At 41.0% G+C, this 13,905-nt stretch overlaps 1 protein-coding gene across 7 annotated transcripts in view; it reads right to left on the bottom strand.

Moving 5' to 3' along the window:
- The window catches only part of MPHOSPH8 (M-phase phosphoprotein 8), a gene marked incomplete at its 3' end in the record, with an annotated part of 56,045 nt that extends 42,778 nt beyond the window's left edge, over positions 1 to 13,267 (bottom strand). For 6 of the 7 annotated variants that reach the window (XM_081001856.1, XM_081001853.1, XM_081001855.1 and 3 more), the window contains exons 1-10: positions 13,005 to 13,265; positions 10,909 to 11,064; positions 8,147 to 9,277; positions 7,425 to 7,524; positions 5,678 to 5,905; positions 4,762 to 4,887; positions 4,206 to 4,294; positions 3,484 to 3,624; positions 2,545 to 2,631; positions 1,447 to 1,601 (exon numbers count right to left, since the gene is read on the bottom strand). In XM_081001856.1, the coding sequence (XP_080857982.1) occupies positions 1,447 to 1,601; positions 2,545 to 2,631; positions 3,484 to 3,624; positions 4,206 to 4,294; positions 4,762 to 4,887; positions 5,678 to 5,905; positions 7,425 to 7,524; positions 8,147 to 9,277; positions 10,909 to 11,064; positions 13,005 to 13,181 (2,390 nt within the window). In that variant the 5' untranslated portion in view covers positions 13,182 to 13,265. Of the gene's footprint in view, positions 1 to 1,446; positions 1,602 to 2,544; positions 2,632 to 3,483; positions 3,625 to 4,205; positions 4,295 to 4,761; positions 4,888 to 5,677; positions 5,906 to 7,424; positions 7,525 to 8,146; positions 9,278 to 10,908; positions 11,065 to 13,004 lie in introns of all 7 variants that reach the window. The other variant, XM_081001852.1, reaches the window with a different exon arrangement.
- Between the last annotated feature and the right edge of the window lie 638 nt (positions 13,268 to 13,905).

The following is a 13,905-nucleotide window of genomic DNA, read 5'->3' as shown; positions in this document are numbered from 1 at the left end:
AAAACCTTGACTACTACTTCAAACTAGCAGTTGACACAATTTTGTTCTCAACCATTTCTAGTTGAGTAGCATAAATCCAACACCATACAGAAGCTCTGGACAGATTTTTATTACAAAGTGTTTTGATTTTAAAATATTATGGCATTATGTGTATGCACTTCCATTGTGCTTTTAAAACTTCATACAGGAAGAGCAAAGCCCAAATAATCCATCAACAAAGAAAAATATAGTTAGTCAGGGCAGCATCTTCCAAACTACTAACCAACAGTGAAAGAGAGAAAAAATATCTCACTTTATAGCCAGTGTGTGGAGCCCTTTTCCTCACCAGCTGTTGCTGAACTACAACTCCTATCATCCACAGCTATTGTCCACGCTTGCTGGGCTGATGGGAGATGCAGTTGAGCAACATCTGGAGGGACAAAGCTTCCCCACACCTGACATACTGATGACGTTCAGTACATCAGCCGTAGCCTACATACTTTGCACCCTTACATTAGCTAATGAATAAGCCAACTTGGCTTACAAATGTACAACACTGCCTTATTTGGAGTCCACTTAGCTGAATAATGTCTAGGCTGGCAGTTGATGCCTATGGTTTTAAGCAGGAGCCTTCCCCAGCCTGACTGGGAGGAGCCTATGGATTAAAATGTAAGGCCCTTTGTATAACTGTGCTATAGTACCTCCTCGAACTGAAGTGTAAATTTTATTCTTCAGCAAATTCCATTAGCTGTATCTGTTGGGTTTATCCAGAACCTTTGGCAAGGCCCTGAAACCTGTTGCGAATTTTCTAGGCAAAACTACTATTCCTTTGGGTCTAGTACACTTCCAAGTACCAGATCCCTTTGTAGCAGAGTATCATGCAGCTTCCAAGTGTGTAGGAGTTCAAAGTCTAAGATGGAATGTAGAAATAAATCACAGGAAACAATTCAGAACAGACAGAAGGTGGTTGTTTTTTTTACTGTCGTTCTCAAGTTGCAAACTATACAATCATCTATCAGATCCCTGACGGAGGTTCAACTTAAATGCTCAAGGCCTAGCCCTAAAAGCTGCCAGATCTTCTCTCACATCTTCACACTATGAGAACACAGATCAGACTAAACACCTCTCTGTCCAGCCCAGAAGCCACGCATGTGTAGAACATTCTTGGAATGACCTTGCACCTGTTGTAAACAAACTTCGCTTTGCACAGTTTCTGGAACTTCACACAGTGTTGTTTCTTGGAATGAATGACTCCCATCCCATCCATACCTCTATACAGCTGTTGTATTTCTGAATTTTAATATTTTAACCTGTCCTGAGAGAATTATGTCCAGAAAGCAAGCCTGTAAATACTTTAAACAAACTAAAGGACTTGCCAGTTTCCCCTCTTTAAAAACCAAGACATCAACTTAAATATAGTCCTTGATTCACTGGGGAAATTGACTCATCTCTCAAGCAAGTACTTACGTAGCCAAGTGACTTGTGAGGAGTTCTTGTACTTGTAAGTTATTATACTGTTTGGCAAAATGAAGGGCACTGGTCTGATGCTTTGATGAAATGTTGCAGTCTGCTCCACTTTCAATCATGAGACGCACAAGATCGTAGTTCCCTCTCCTGCAAGCCTGCGAGTGGAAGTTGAGAAAGCAACAGCAAAGGCACCATTATTTACCAAGTATTCTGGAGTAGGAATTTTCATGCAAAGAAAGGAAAAGAAAGTATTCCCTTATGAGGTTTTAAACACCTTTCAGGTAGAGACCACAGAGTCCAATTAACAGCACCAGTCCTATGTCAACCTTCACTCAATCTTAGGGGAAGAGAGAATGTGACTGAGAAGCAACCTCACACTAGATGGTTGGGGTGGAGTGAGAACAGCTGATAATCTTGCCCTCCATGAATTTGTGTAATCCTCTTCTGAAGCCATCAAAGTTGGTGGCCACCACTACCTCCTGTGGGAGCAGGTTCCCAGTTTAACTATGCATTGTGTGCATTCTTTTATCTTAATTCAGTTTTACGGGACGTTCACAAGGCCTAGTGTTACAAGAGAGCAAGAAAAACTTTTCTTTATCTCAGGGTTTCCCAAACTTGGGTCTCCAGCTGTTTTTGGACTACAATTCCCATCATCCCTTACTACTGATTCTGCTAGCTAGGGATGATGGGAGTTGTAGTCCAAAAACAGCTAATATTCAAGTTTGGGAAACCCTGCTTTATCCACTTTTGCCCTGTCATGCACAATTTTACAAATTTCTAACTTATAGCCTCCTACTTGTCTTTTCTCTAAACTAAGAAGTCCCAAATGCTGCAATCTTTCCTCATAGGATAATTGTTCCATTCCCTTGATCAATTTGGTTTCCTTTTTCTGGACCCTTTCCAGTTCTACAGTATTCTTTTTGAGGCCAGGCAACCAGAACTGGACATGAACAAGTTAAAAAGAACAGGTCCCAATACTGATGAAGTTGGTCCCATCAATGTCAATAGTTCAATCCTGAGTAAAACTTAGTTGAGTATATCCAGTTTTAACAAAATTCTTCAAATTTACTCCTCATACGTCAGGCAAATAGGACATACCTTCATTAAAGCTGTTTCACCATTATTTTGCTGCAAATTTACATATGCTCCAGCTTCCAGAAGGATGGCTGCAGTAGTTAGGTTGTTCTGTAAGAAACAAAATATTGGTTAAAGTATGAATAGTCTGAACCTAGATAAACTGTTGAAAGCAGAGAATTTTAGTACAGCGAAGAGCCATAAAAACTAACTTAAGGCAGTTCTGTAAAAGACTATTATTGCTCCTTCGATATATTTAAATAAAAGTTTTCAGAAGCCAGTTCTATTCTGCAGGACTGTCTATAGCAAACCCTAGTGCCAATGATAGCCATCCAGTGATACCCATGTCTCCAGATAAAAATGTGATAATTTTAAAAACATCTCTAAAAACAAACTTCTGATGTTTTGGAATATAATTTCTATCAGTCCAAACCAGCAAGAAGCCTGATCAACAGACTTGTAACATAATCTCATAATTTTAGGGTGCATGTCCCCTGAAAATTCAAACAAGACACTGGAAATTCAGTTTCTTAAAAAACAGTAACCAGATACAGGGACTAACAAGTAGATCCTGGAGTCTGGAAGCCTCAACAGTCCAATCATCCTGCTACAGACCTAGCTTTTAATTTCTTATTCCAAACAAGCAACATTAAACAAATGAGAGCCAGTGTGGTGTAGTGGTTAAGAGTGGTGGACTCGTAATCTGGGGAACCGGGTTCGCGTCTCCGCTCCTCCACATGCAGCTGCTGGGTGACCTTGGGCTAGTCACACTTCTTTTAAGTCTCTCGGCCCCACTCACCTCACAGAGCATTTGTTTTGGGGGAGGAAGGGAAAGGAGAATCTTAGCTGCTTTGAGACTCCTTCAGGTAGTGATAAAGCGGGATATCAAATCCAAACCCTTCTTCTTCTTTTAAAGGAAATGTCCTCAATTTAAAGGGAAGAGGCAGACAGAAAGAAACTCACCTTTTCAGCTGCTAGAATCAATGCAGTTGTTCCATTTTTTTGTTTACAATTAACTTTTGCTCCTTTCCTGATGAGAAGACGGATGATGTCATCATGACCTCCTGCAGCAGCGAGCATCACAAGAGTCATTCCACTAGCATCCTGAAACAGTGGTATATTATTGTTTGGGTTTTGGTGACATTTTTCTAAGATACAACAGGACCAAATGATCTATTAGCAAAAGGTAATTCACAAAGCTGCTTGATGTTCCTTCTTCAATGCTTAAGTCAGACGCAGTCACAGATGGGCAGAGTATAGTAAAATTATTATCATTACAGCAAACAAAACAGGGACAATTTTTTTCATACTTCATTAGACTACTGAGACAATGGAATTCATACCCCAGGTTATTATTTTTAATGTTTATACTTTATTTTAGAATTTTATTCTGTAGATTTATAATCTTCTCTTTGATTGGTATATTCATCGTGGCTCACAACATTTATCAACAACATGCATTAAAAACCATACGCTTGGACTATGGTTTCATTTTTACATTCGTTACCGAAAGACTGCAGAAGGCAACGTAGTTCAATCTACATTAAATACAATACTACTGTGTCACCTGCATGTACAAGAAATTTGCTGAGTTAATTAAACTATTGAAATGAACACTCAAATAATTAAATTCCTGCTGTATTTTATACAGAGATTATTAAACAATCTATTTAACAAAAGCTTACCTCCTGATCAAGATTATATTCTTCATTTGAATTAAGTGCCATTTTCACCGTAGAATACTGTCCATTTTTAACAGCATCACGCAGCTGAGCTAAAAGTAAATAGGTTCAACAATTCAATTTCAAAACTAGAGGTATGAAGATGCTCTCTCTGTCTCCACACAAACGTATCCCTCTACTAGCCTATCTAACTATCTACCTATTTACACTCCACCAACTACAAATAAAAAGTTGAGGAACATAAGACACATAAGATTTTTAACACAGAAAAAAATTCAGCAATATATATATAAAAAATATCTAAGGGTAAGTTCAATTTTCTAAAATCTAGCAACTTATTACCAAAAAATTAGAACCTTCCAATAAAAGAACCAACAGAGACTCTGGAGGTTGTCTCAAAAGGGATTATGAAATGGGATATATCATTGCTTCTTTAGCCTCCTGATAATAATTGCATTTAAAGAGAACATTAAACACTGACTCCACCTCTCTGTTATTTACAAGGGTTTTGTTATATCCGCCATCTAAAAGTTTTGAGGGCAAGGCATTTGTTACTGACCAGATGATATTGCTTCAGCTGCCGAGTCATTCTCATCTTCTCCATCAAGATGCTTTTGAAAGTCCTCCAGCGTTAGCCGCTCTAACTGCATGTCCATGCCCAAATTCACAGTTTGCTGCTTTGCATCTATGAAGTTTGAATTTTTAGGGGGGAGAAGAGACAACTTTGTCATCACCAACTAAATCACAGCCTCTGCAGACATTTTATACCCTTTATCACCTATCCTTCTCCAAGTCAAACAGAACCATAATTCACAGTGCACAGTAGGCTAGAGGCCCAATAAAGTGAAGCTTCATCCAAGACTGACCCAACCTGCCTGGGTTCACCCAGATGGTGCTCACCCTCTGCTGGATGGATCTGCACTCCTGAAGAGAAATATTTGCAATCTGGGGCATTGATCCATCTTAGTCAGTGGATCATTTATTATCCAAGCAGAAATGGTATCACAATTGCATTCCAAGTTCACGTTCCTTGGCAGATGATCCCATAATCAGACCCAAAGCATCAACTCATAATTGCAGTGTTGCCCTTAGCCACTTTTGAGTTATGAGAGAATATCAGAGAAACCACTGGAATTCCCTGGAATACTGAACTGCTCAAGTTGTAGATTTTGAGATTCAAAGGGGCTTCAGACTAAGAAGTCTTGGCAGCAGGAAATAGAAAGACCAACGTATACCTGGTTTTGGAGAATGGGCTCTGTCAGAGTGTAAAGTGGGGCATGACAGGGAAGTAAAGCAGAGTATATAATTCTGAGCCATCTGAGGCCCAACTATGTAGGAATTTTTCAAGTTTTCAAAACAGGTTCTTTAAGCCAGAGGACATAACTAGAACCTGTACTTAGCAAAGAACTCAAACTCAAGTAATCTATGTGGTGCTGTTTTTATCTTTTGTCCTCTACTTCACACTTCCTACATACCAGAATTGTCCTCAATGACATCATGGTCCCCCTCTGCTGCAATATAAGCCCAGGTATCTGTCTCATCCCTTGTGCTTTTGCTGTATGGTTGTTTGTCTTTTGATTTGAATGCCTCTGAAGATCTGTAGTCCTGCCCCGATTCTTCTCTTTTCCGGTTGTCCACATATTCATTTTTTTCTTCTGAAGAAATGCTAAACCCACCAAGTGCACACTTGACCTCTTTCAAACCTAGAACACAGTTAGCAAGATTATTGCCAATGGCACAGTTTCACCGGTTACAAAGCCTACCATAAACAAAATCTTTTTATATATCACAGCACAACCTACTTCATCAAAAAGTGAAAGTCACTTTCTAATTACATTCCAGAGATATTAGATACATTTTCAAGCTGTTCAAAGTCAAGACATTTTGAAATTGCTTAATTTATAGTTCATGTGAAAAGGATTTAGGGGTCTTAGAAGACCACAATCTTAACAAACATGTGTAAACAGCAGCAAAAAAGGCTAATGTTATTCTAGGCTGCATCAACAGAAGTATAGTGTCCAGATAAAGGGAAGTAATAGTACCGCTCTATTCTGCCTTAGTCAGACCTCACCTAGAGTACTGTGTCCAGTTCTGGGCACCACAATTTAAGAAGGATATTGACAAGCTGGAATGTATGCAGAGGAGGGCGACCAAGATGATCAAGGGTCTGGAAACCAAGCTTTATGAGGAACAGTTGATGAAGTTGGGTATGTTTAGCCTGCAAAAGTGGAGACTGAGAGGAGATATGATAGCCATATTTCAAGGGATGTCACATGGAATATGGAGCAAGCTTGTTTTCTCCTCCTCTGTAGGATTTGAAACAACTGATTCAAGTTAAAAGAAAGGAGATTCCAACTAAACACCAGGCAGAATTTTCTGACAGTAAGAGCTGTTCAACAGTGGAACGGACGCCCTCAGAAGGTGATGGATTGTGTTTCATTGGAGTCTGGCCATCTGTCATGGATGCTTTAGTTAAGATTCCTGCATTGCAGGGGCTTAGATTAGATGACCCTTGGGGACCGTTCCAATTCTACAATTATCTGATTCTATGGAAAAAAGATTGGGTGGCATTCAATTAAGTTGTACTCAGAGTAGACCCATTGAAATCAATGGCCCTAACTTGGTCATGCTCATTAATTTTGATGAAACTGCTCCAAGTAAAACAACCTTTACTTCTTTAGCTTTTGAAAGGCCCTCAAAATTTATTGTGAGCGACTTGATGAAGCTTAAAAATATCACCCAAGTACTGGTGCTTATTTATGATGATACATTACTTTAGTACACACCTACAAGTTTCAAAAATATATTCTGCATTGTTTTACTAAACTGACTAGAACATAATAGCACCAATGTGCTAGAGTCTTCAGATTAGATCTCCCGGCCTGCATACATTATTTGGAAATTTAAGGTTGGGAACAATCAATTTCCCCTGACTATCAAGGCATTTGTACAATATTACCTGGGCAAGACAGTAAGAAAATATTGCATAACAAAAATAATTAATTCGCTAGTTTCGCATATGGAATGTTGTCAAAATGAAACTTAATTTTACACACTGGAAAGATATCAGCATGAAATAATTCAGGACCAAATATAACTAAACTGAACATGGTTGCAATATAAACCATAACTTTAACAGCGGCAAACTGCATACTGTACTGTACATAATTCTGGGTAGATTACACTGATGTTCTAGAATGACTTTATAGATTACACGCTTACTTTTCAATCCCTTCACATCTTTTTTGCCTTTTTCCTCCTTTTCAGAGACAAGCCTTTTCAGAAGCTTCTCTTTTGATTCACTTTTTTTGGCTTCTTTTTCCTGGAAAAGAACACTAAATATAGAAAGCAGGTTCTTAAATGCTTAATGGCAACAGAAGCTAAGAAACCTTGAAACTTTTGTATTTAACCTTCTGCTTTGTTAGTAACAAAAAGAGCAAGGCTTGGATATTAACCTGTAGATACTCTAAGAAGCAGTAAACATGTTCTCAATGGCCAGTCTATTCCACCTAAAGTTGGCAGTCATTAAAAATAAAATTGAGATGTATTTTAAGATGCTTAAGGATTCATGCAATAACCACAATCCAAAAAGCTGCTCTTAGGTGAACTTGAGGGTTTAGACCTCTTTAGTGGGAATCTTTGATCTTTTTTGAACAGATTCATTAGCTTTAAAAATGGTTTGCCATATTGGAGATAAAAAACAATAAAAACAGCACAGCACTATTAATGCCCTTTCCTTAAAAAACACTCAGTTCCCAAAGACCTGCATGTTAATTGCATTTAAGCCATTAGTTTGGCTCTAAAACCACTAAAGAGAATTGAACATGAATTGAAGTGCCTAGAAAAGTTAATTAAGAAAAGCAGAAAGGGGCAAAAAGATGTCCAGAAAAGGGCACAAAGTAAACTATAAAACCTTTGATTATGCATTATCCAGTTTAGATTACCTTAGATAAAGTGCTTCTTTCCTTTGGGATGTCATCAGTATTCGGCTCACTTTTAAAGATATTCTTCTTGCTGTCTGTGTTCCCTCCTTTACTGTATTCAGAATCCAGGATGAATTTTTCGAACACATTCTCACCTATGGAATGCTGAAAAGACCTCTCTTTCACCTTCTCCTCATCTGCTCTCGAATTTACATTCTTCTCTTTGCTTTCAACAGCAGTTGACTTTAGAGAAACATCCTTGGCATGGGAAGGGCTTGACTTAGTCTCTTTGATTTTCAATTTTGAATTACTACTTACTTCCCCTGTTGAATCAGTGGACTTGCGTCCTCGTTCATCAGCAGACAGTTTCACACCTTTCTGCAAAGGAGCAGGTGTAGCTGGCCTCTTATTGTCAGCCTCAGCTTTTACTTTATCTGCTATCTTCTGCTTTTTGTGTGCATTTTTTCTCTCCAAATTCTTGTCCACTTTTCTACTGTCCTCAGGTTGTTCAGACTTTATGTGTTTCTTCTTTTTCCTCCTAACCCTTACTTCAGAACTATCATCTGAGCTTGCTGAACTGTCTAGCTGCCAAGCTGAAACCCAGGGCACATTTTCTTCTTCCAAGGGGTCTTTCCCAGCAGATGTCTTCTGTTTCTCCCCACTGCTGTCTGAATCGAAATCTGGAGTTTTGAAATCTGCAGCTTCAGAAAATAAATCTTCCAGCATGCTAGATTCAGCATCCAACTGTTGCGTGCTGAATTTTCCCTTTTGCAAAGATTTATTCTCTTTAGGCTCCTCTTTCATCTTTTTCTTTCCATCTTTGATTTCTGCCTTTTTTTTACTGGTGTCTTTTAGCTCTTCTCTCCTCTGCTTTTTGGAATCTTTTGTATCTTCCTTTGAATCTGAAGTCCTTTTCTTTGGTTTTGAATCTGAAGCCAAACTATCAGAGGAATTCTCACATTCTAGTGCAGGTTTTTCTTTACCTTTTGCTGATTTAGACTTTTTCTTTTGCATTTCATCTTGGCTTTTGTCCTCCTTCTCTTTGTATTTTTTCTTTTTCTTCTTTGGAGACATGTCTCCTTTTGTATCACTTTGCCAGTCACTGTCTGCTTCAGAATCTGCTTCAAAAAGATCATCATTTAAAGGCAGCTTCTAGAGAAGAGAAGGAAAGTTGATTTAGTGATCTAGTGCCTAATTAAATGGACAAATCTGGATTAATGGCACTCTAAAGTTGACTGTTGCTTCCAAGGATTTTGTTTTGAGTAGAAGAACTGAACTGAACTCATGGTCCTTTCATACAAAAGTCCAATCCTGGTTACTCCCCCAAAATTTCTTAATTTCAGCAGTATAGTTTAGGGCAGAGTGGGGAGTCATTCTGTTGTTATTGTTAAACAACTGGAAGTCAGAAATCCTTGCTGATCTACTGCCTATCACTCAGAGATCCACTAGTAGATCCCAATCTACTTCTTGCTCATCCTTGCCATACAAGAGGACAGAATCCAAAGGCCATCGAAGGCACAGCCAAGGGCTCAGATGTTCCTAGTAGCATTTTTTTACTATTTTCTCTTTGACGAGGCATACTACACATTAACTCTAAAAGGAACCTGTTTCAAGAAACCCCAGCCACCCTGAGCTGTGTAGAACTAAGATGCATGGTTCTTTAGTCTAAAACTGTAACTCCTAAAAAGCATTTAACAAATGTTCAAAAACTGTGCGATTCTCAGCTAACAAAAACGAACATGTTACTAAAAAGAATTAAGTCCTATTGACTTCAGTGGATTTACTCTCTATTAAATATGGTTTTATTATTGCAGTCTTAAATAAAAAGGTAATGATGAGCACTACCCTCTTCCTTATTAAAATGAATGATAATTGCTTAGGAGCACAGTGAAAATGTGCAGATTTCACAAGGATCAAGATGACCAAACTAATTTCCTTTGTAACAAACAAGCAAAATTTCTGTTTGAAGATTCCTTCCTCCTCACAACGGATGCTGATAGAATTTTCAGTAAGTAGTATCTAACCAAAGGGGTCTGTACAAACATCAAGGGTATCAAATATGCACATAATAAGCTAAGGCTATTTTAAAAACCACTACAGTGGTACCTCGGGTTAAGAACTTAATTCTTTCTGGAGGTCTGTTCTTAACCTGAAACTGTTCTTAACCTGAAGCACCACTTTAGCTAATGGGGCCTCCCGCTGCTGCCGCACCACCAGAGCACGATTTCTGTTCTCATCCTGAAGCAAAGTTCTTAACCCGAGGTACTATTTTTTTTTTCAGCTTTAAGAAACATGGTTTATTCGCCTATTTACACCTTTAGTCTACATGGAGGGAGTCCAGATCTTGCAGCATAGTCATATTAAGAGGGGCTTGCTCCCCACACCGAGGTACTATTTCTGGGTTAGCAGAGTCTGTAACCTGAAACGTCTGTAACCCGAGGTACCACTGTACAGGAAATGAACCACCATAGTTCATCGAATAATGAAATGCTTTCTCTCAACTAAAGTAATAGGAGCAGATTATATTAACGATAGGTGCATATTCAATCATAATAAATCATCCATCCTAAGCAGGCAACTGATTAACCCTGAAGACAGTAATTGCAGACAACAGTTACCTCACGACACATATTTTTGCCAAAACAGAAGGGAGAAAACCACACAGCCCCCCAAAAGACCGATTTCAGTTAAAAGGTAGTGCCTTTTATGATAGTGGGGGGGGGGGGGGGGAAGGGTATAAAATAAATTCCTTGGTGGTAGATAAAAATTGAAATCAAACATACCTGTATCTCTTTTTTAGCAGGTTTAGGCTTAGAATCCACTATTTTCTTTCGGAACTCAAGCAGCACTTCTCTACAGTCTTCTAAATGTTCTTCAGGTTCCCATGTATCATCATCTGGGGAATATCCTTTCCACCGTACTTTGTATAGTATTTTACCCTAACAAAGCAAAGAGAGTTAGTAAGCACATGGCGTAGTAGTAGTAACAACAAATTATTTATACCCTGCCCATCTGACTGGGTTGTGCCAACCACTCTGGGTGGCTTCCAACTCAATATAAAAATACAACTAAACACCAAGCATAAAAAACTTCCTGATACAAGGTTGCCTTCAGATGTCTTTGGAAAGTCATGTAATTGGTCATCTCTGACATCTGATGGGAGGGCATGCCGCAGGATGGGCGCCACTACCGAGAAGACCCTCTCTCTGCCTGGTTCCCTGTAACTTCACTTCTCGCAGTGAGGGAACAGTCAGAAGGCCCTCAGAACTGGACCTCACTGGATGAACAATGGGGGTGGACATGTCCCTTCAGGTATACAGGGCCAAGGACATTTAGGGCTCAGCACCAACACTTATGGTCCCGGCGGCTGCTCCCAGTCACCTGTCTGGCAGCCACATTCTGGATTATTTGTCATTTCTGAGCCACCCTTAAAGGTAGCCCCATGTAAAGTGTATTGCAGCACTCCAAGTGAGAGATAATCAGAGTGTGTACCACTCTGGTGAGACAGTGTGCAAGCAAGTAGGGTCTCAGTGCTGGTTTCTGTGTGTTGCCACTGTGCTGTGCTCTTGGAGTCACAAGACTCTGTTTTGCATTCCAGAGATTCCAGGCTGTTGGAAGTCTCACAGAAGACAGGAGAGGGATGTGATGTTACTGGTTTCCTGTTCCTTTGTTTCAGTTGCTCTCTGCTTTCAGAGAGAGCATGTATATATCTTTTCTGTCTGCGTAGTTAGGAATAAAACTCTTTGCAATGTAACTCAAACTTCTCGTCCTTCCCTGCTGCTGGATACTCTGTGTAATGAGGGAACATGCCTGGAGTCTTATCAGAGGCTCAGGTCATTAATCATCGTCAGAGGAGGTTGAGCTTTTCCAGCTCGGTGGAACGCAAGTCCGACACTCAACAGATATTAACAGTATAATGAGGCATAGCCAGGATTTATTTTATGGGGGCAGGCTTTATGCTGGGGGAGGGGGCAATTGATCAGTTAAGTTTTTGTTTTTTTTTACTTGATGGGGGGGAGCTGCCTCCCCCTGGCTGCACCCATGAATGCACTGGCTCACTGACTGGATCTCCTCTGGTTCATATATGGCTAAAATTCTCTCTGTCTCTCATGTGTTTTGCGGGGGGTGGGGACAATGAATGTATCCATTCACTGATGAAATGTTGGGCGCTGAGTGTGTGCACACACCATGGATTTGAGGGGCAATATCCAATTCTTCACAGGGTCTCAAACTGCAAGTAAAATTGCCACAATCCTCACCCACATACTTGCTGCCAAATCCTGCAGTGCCAATGTGGAGAGAAACTCAAAAGTGTAAGCATGGTGTTCAAAAGTGGGTTTGTTTTTTAAAAAGCAGGGCCTGACTACCTCTGGAAACAGAACAAGACAATATTTGCGTCCAATACAACATACTGCCACTAGCGGGGGGGGGGGGCTCTCAGACCAGCTGTTTTGCATTGGCTGCAGAAAAAGGAAAATAGGTACGAGGCATTTAACAAGGATGCGATGAAGAAGTGTTGGCCTCTTGAAAGGGGAAGATGAAGAGGTCCGCGCCGAAAAGAAGGAGGCGTTTTAATACGGATTGGGCAGTTTTAAGGGCGGAAACTGAGCGCATCCTAACCCTCATAAAGTTGGTGCGCCTACTTCTCCCTGACGCTGTTTATGCTTTAAATGATTTTTAAAAACCCACATATATCAAATGCCCGCCCTTTTCGTGCCAGCTACACATCCCGGGGCAGTTTGTGTCCCAACTGTACGCTAAAAATCAACAGGAACAGCCCGGCAGCTGCAAGGCAGAGCATCCTGCTGCAAGGCAAAGGGAAAGCGCCCTGCCAAGACCTTCGCTGCCTTCTCAAGGCCCGACCCCCCTCCGGACTCACGTCTTCGGTTTTCACGTCGAGGATCTTCTCCACCTCATAGACGTCCTCATCATCTTCGTCGCTGTCGCCGCCACCCCCCGCTGTAGTCCCCGCTCCTTCTCCTCCTGCAGCCGCCTTCTCCTTCTTCGCCGCCGCCGCCTCCTCCTCCTCAGCCCCACTCACGACGGCCGCCGCCATGTTGGAGCCGAACGTTCCAGCGGCGTCTATGAGGAGAAGCTGCTGCGTTCGCCTCTCCCCTCTCCTCACGGCTAAAGGCAACAAAGCGGCCTAGCGGGCGGCGAGGGCAGCCCGCCAATCCGCAGTCGGCGCCATCCGCTGCAGCCAATCAGGGCAGCTTTCGGGAGAAGCGGCCAATGCGAGGCAGGTTCCGGGAAGCAGCCAGTCAGAGAAGGGGGCAGGAACTCTTCCTTCGGTGTTCCGTTTCCATCCCGTGAGGCGGATGTGAGGGGGTTTCCATGGAAACCGATAGCTCTATGAGGTGTCGGCGTGCCCGTTTGTCCGACTGGGACAATTTTTGAACTTTTTTATTTTTTTAAAAAGGAACCCTTCTGCACAGGAGTGCCAACCTGAATAAAATATTGTGTGTGTTATCACTGTGGAAAATCTAATAAATTTTTTTTTAATGAATAAAATATTGTGGGGGCCCAGCTAAGCCCCGCCCCGCATAATCGACCGTATTATGCAGTGCAACACACACTATTTGAATGGGAATGCCCATCAACTTTGTGGGGGCATAATCCCCTCAAATATTTTATTGTTGAGGGTCCACGGCACCTAGGTGTTGGCTCCTATGCGTCTGCATGTAATGTAGTTAAGTCGATACAGCGTGAGACCCTAAATCTCAGGGTTGTGGGTTTTAGACGCACGTAGGGCAAAAAAGGTTCCTGCATTGTAGGGGCTG

The sequence above is a fragment of the Podarcis pityusensis genome (genome assembly GCF_964106645.2).
Source record: "Podarcis pityusensis genome assembly, chromosome: 4".
In the NCBI taxonomy this organism is placed as follows: domain Eukaryota; kingdom Metazoa; phylum Chordata; class Lepidosauria; order Squamata; family Lacertidae; genus Podarcis; species Podarcis pityusensis.
This window is presented reverse-complemented; position numbering and strand designations above follow the sequence as displayed.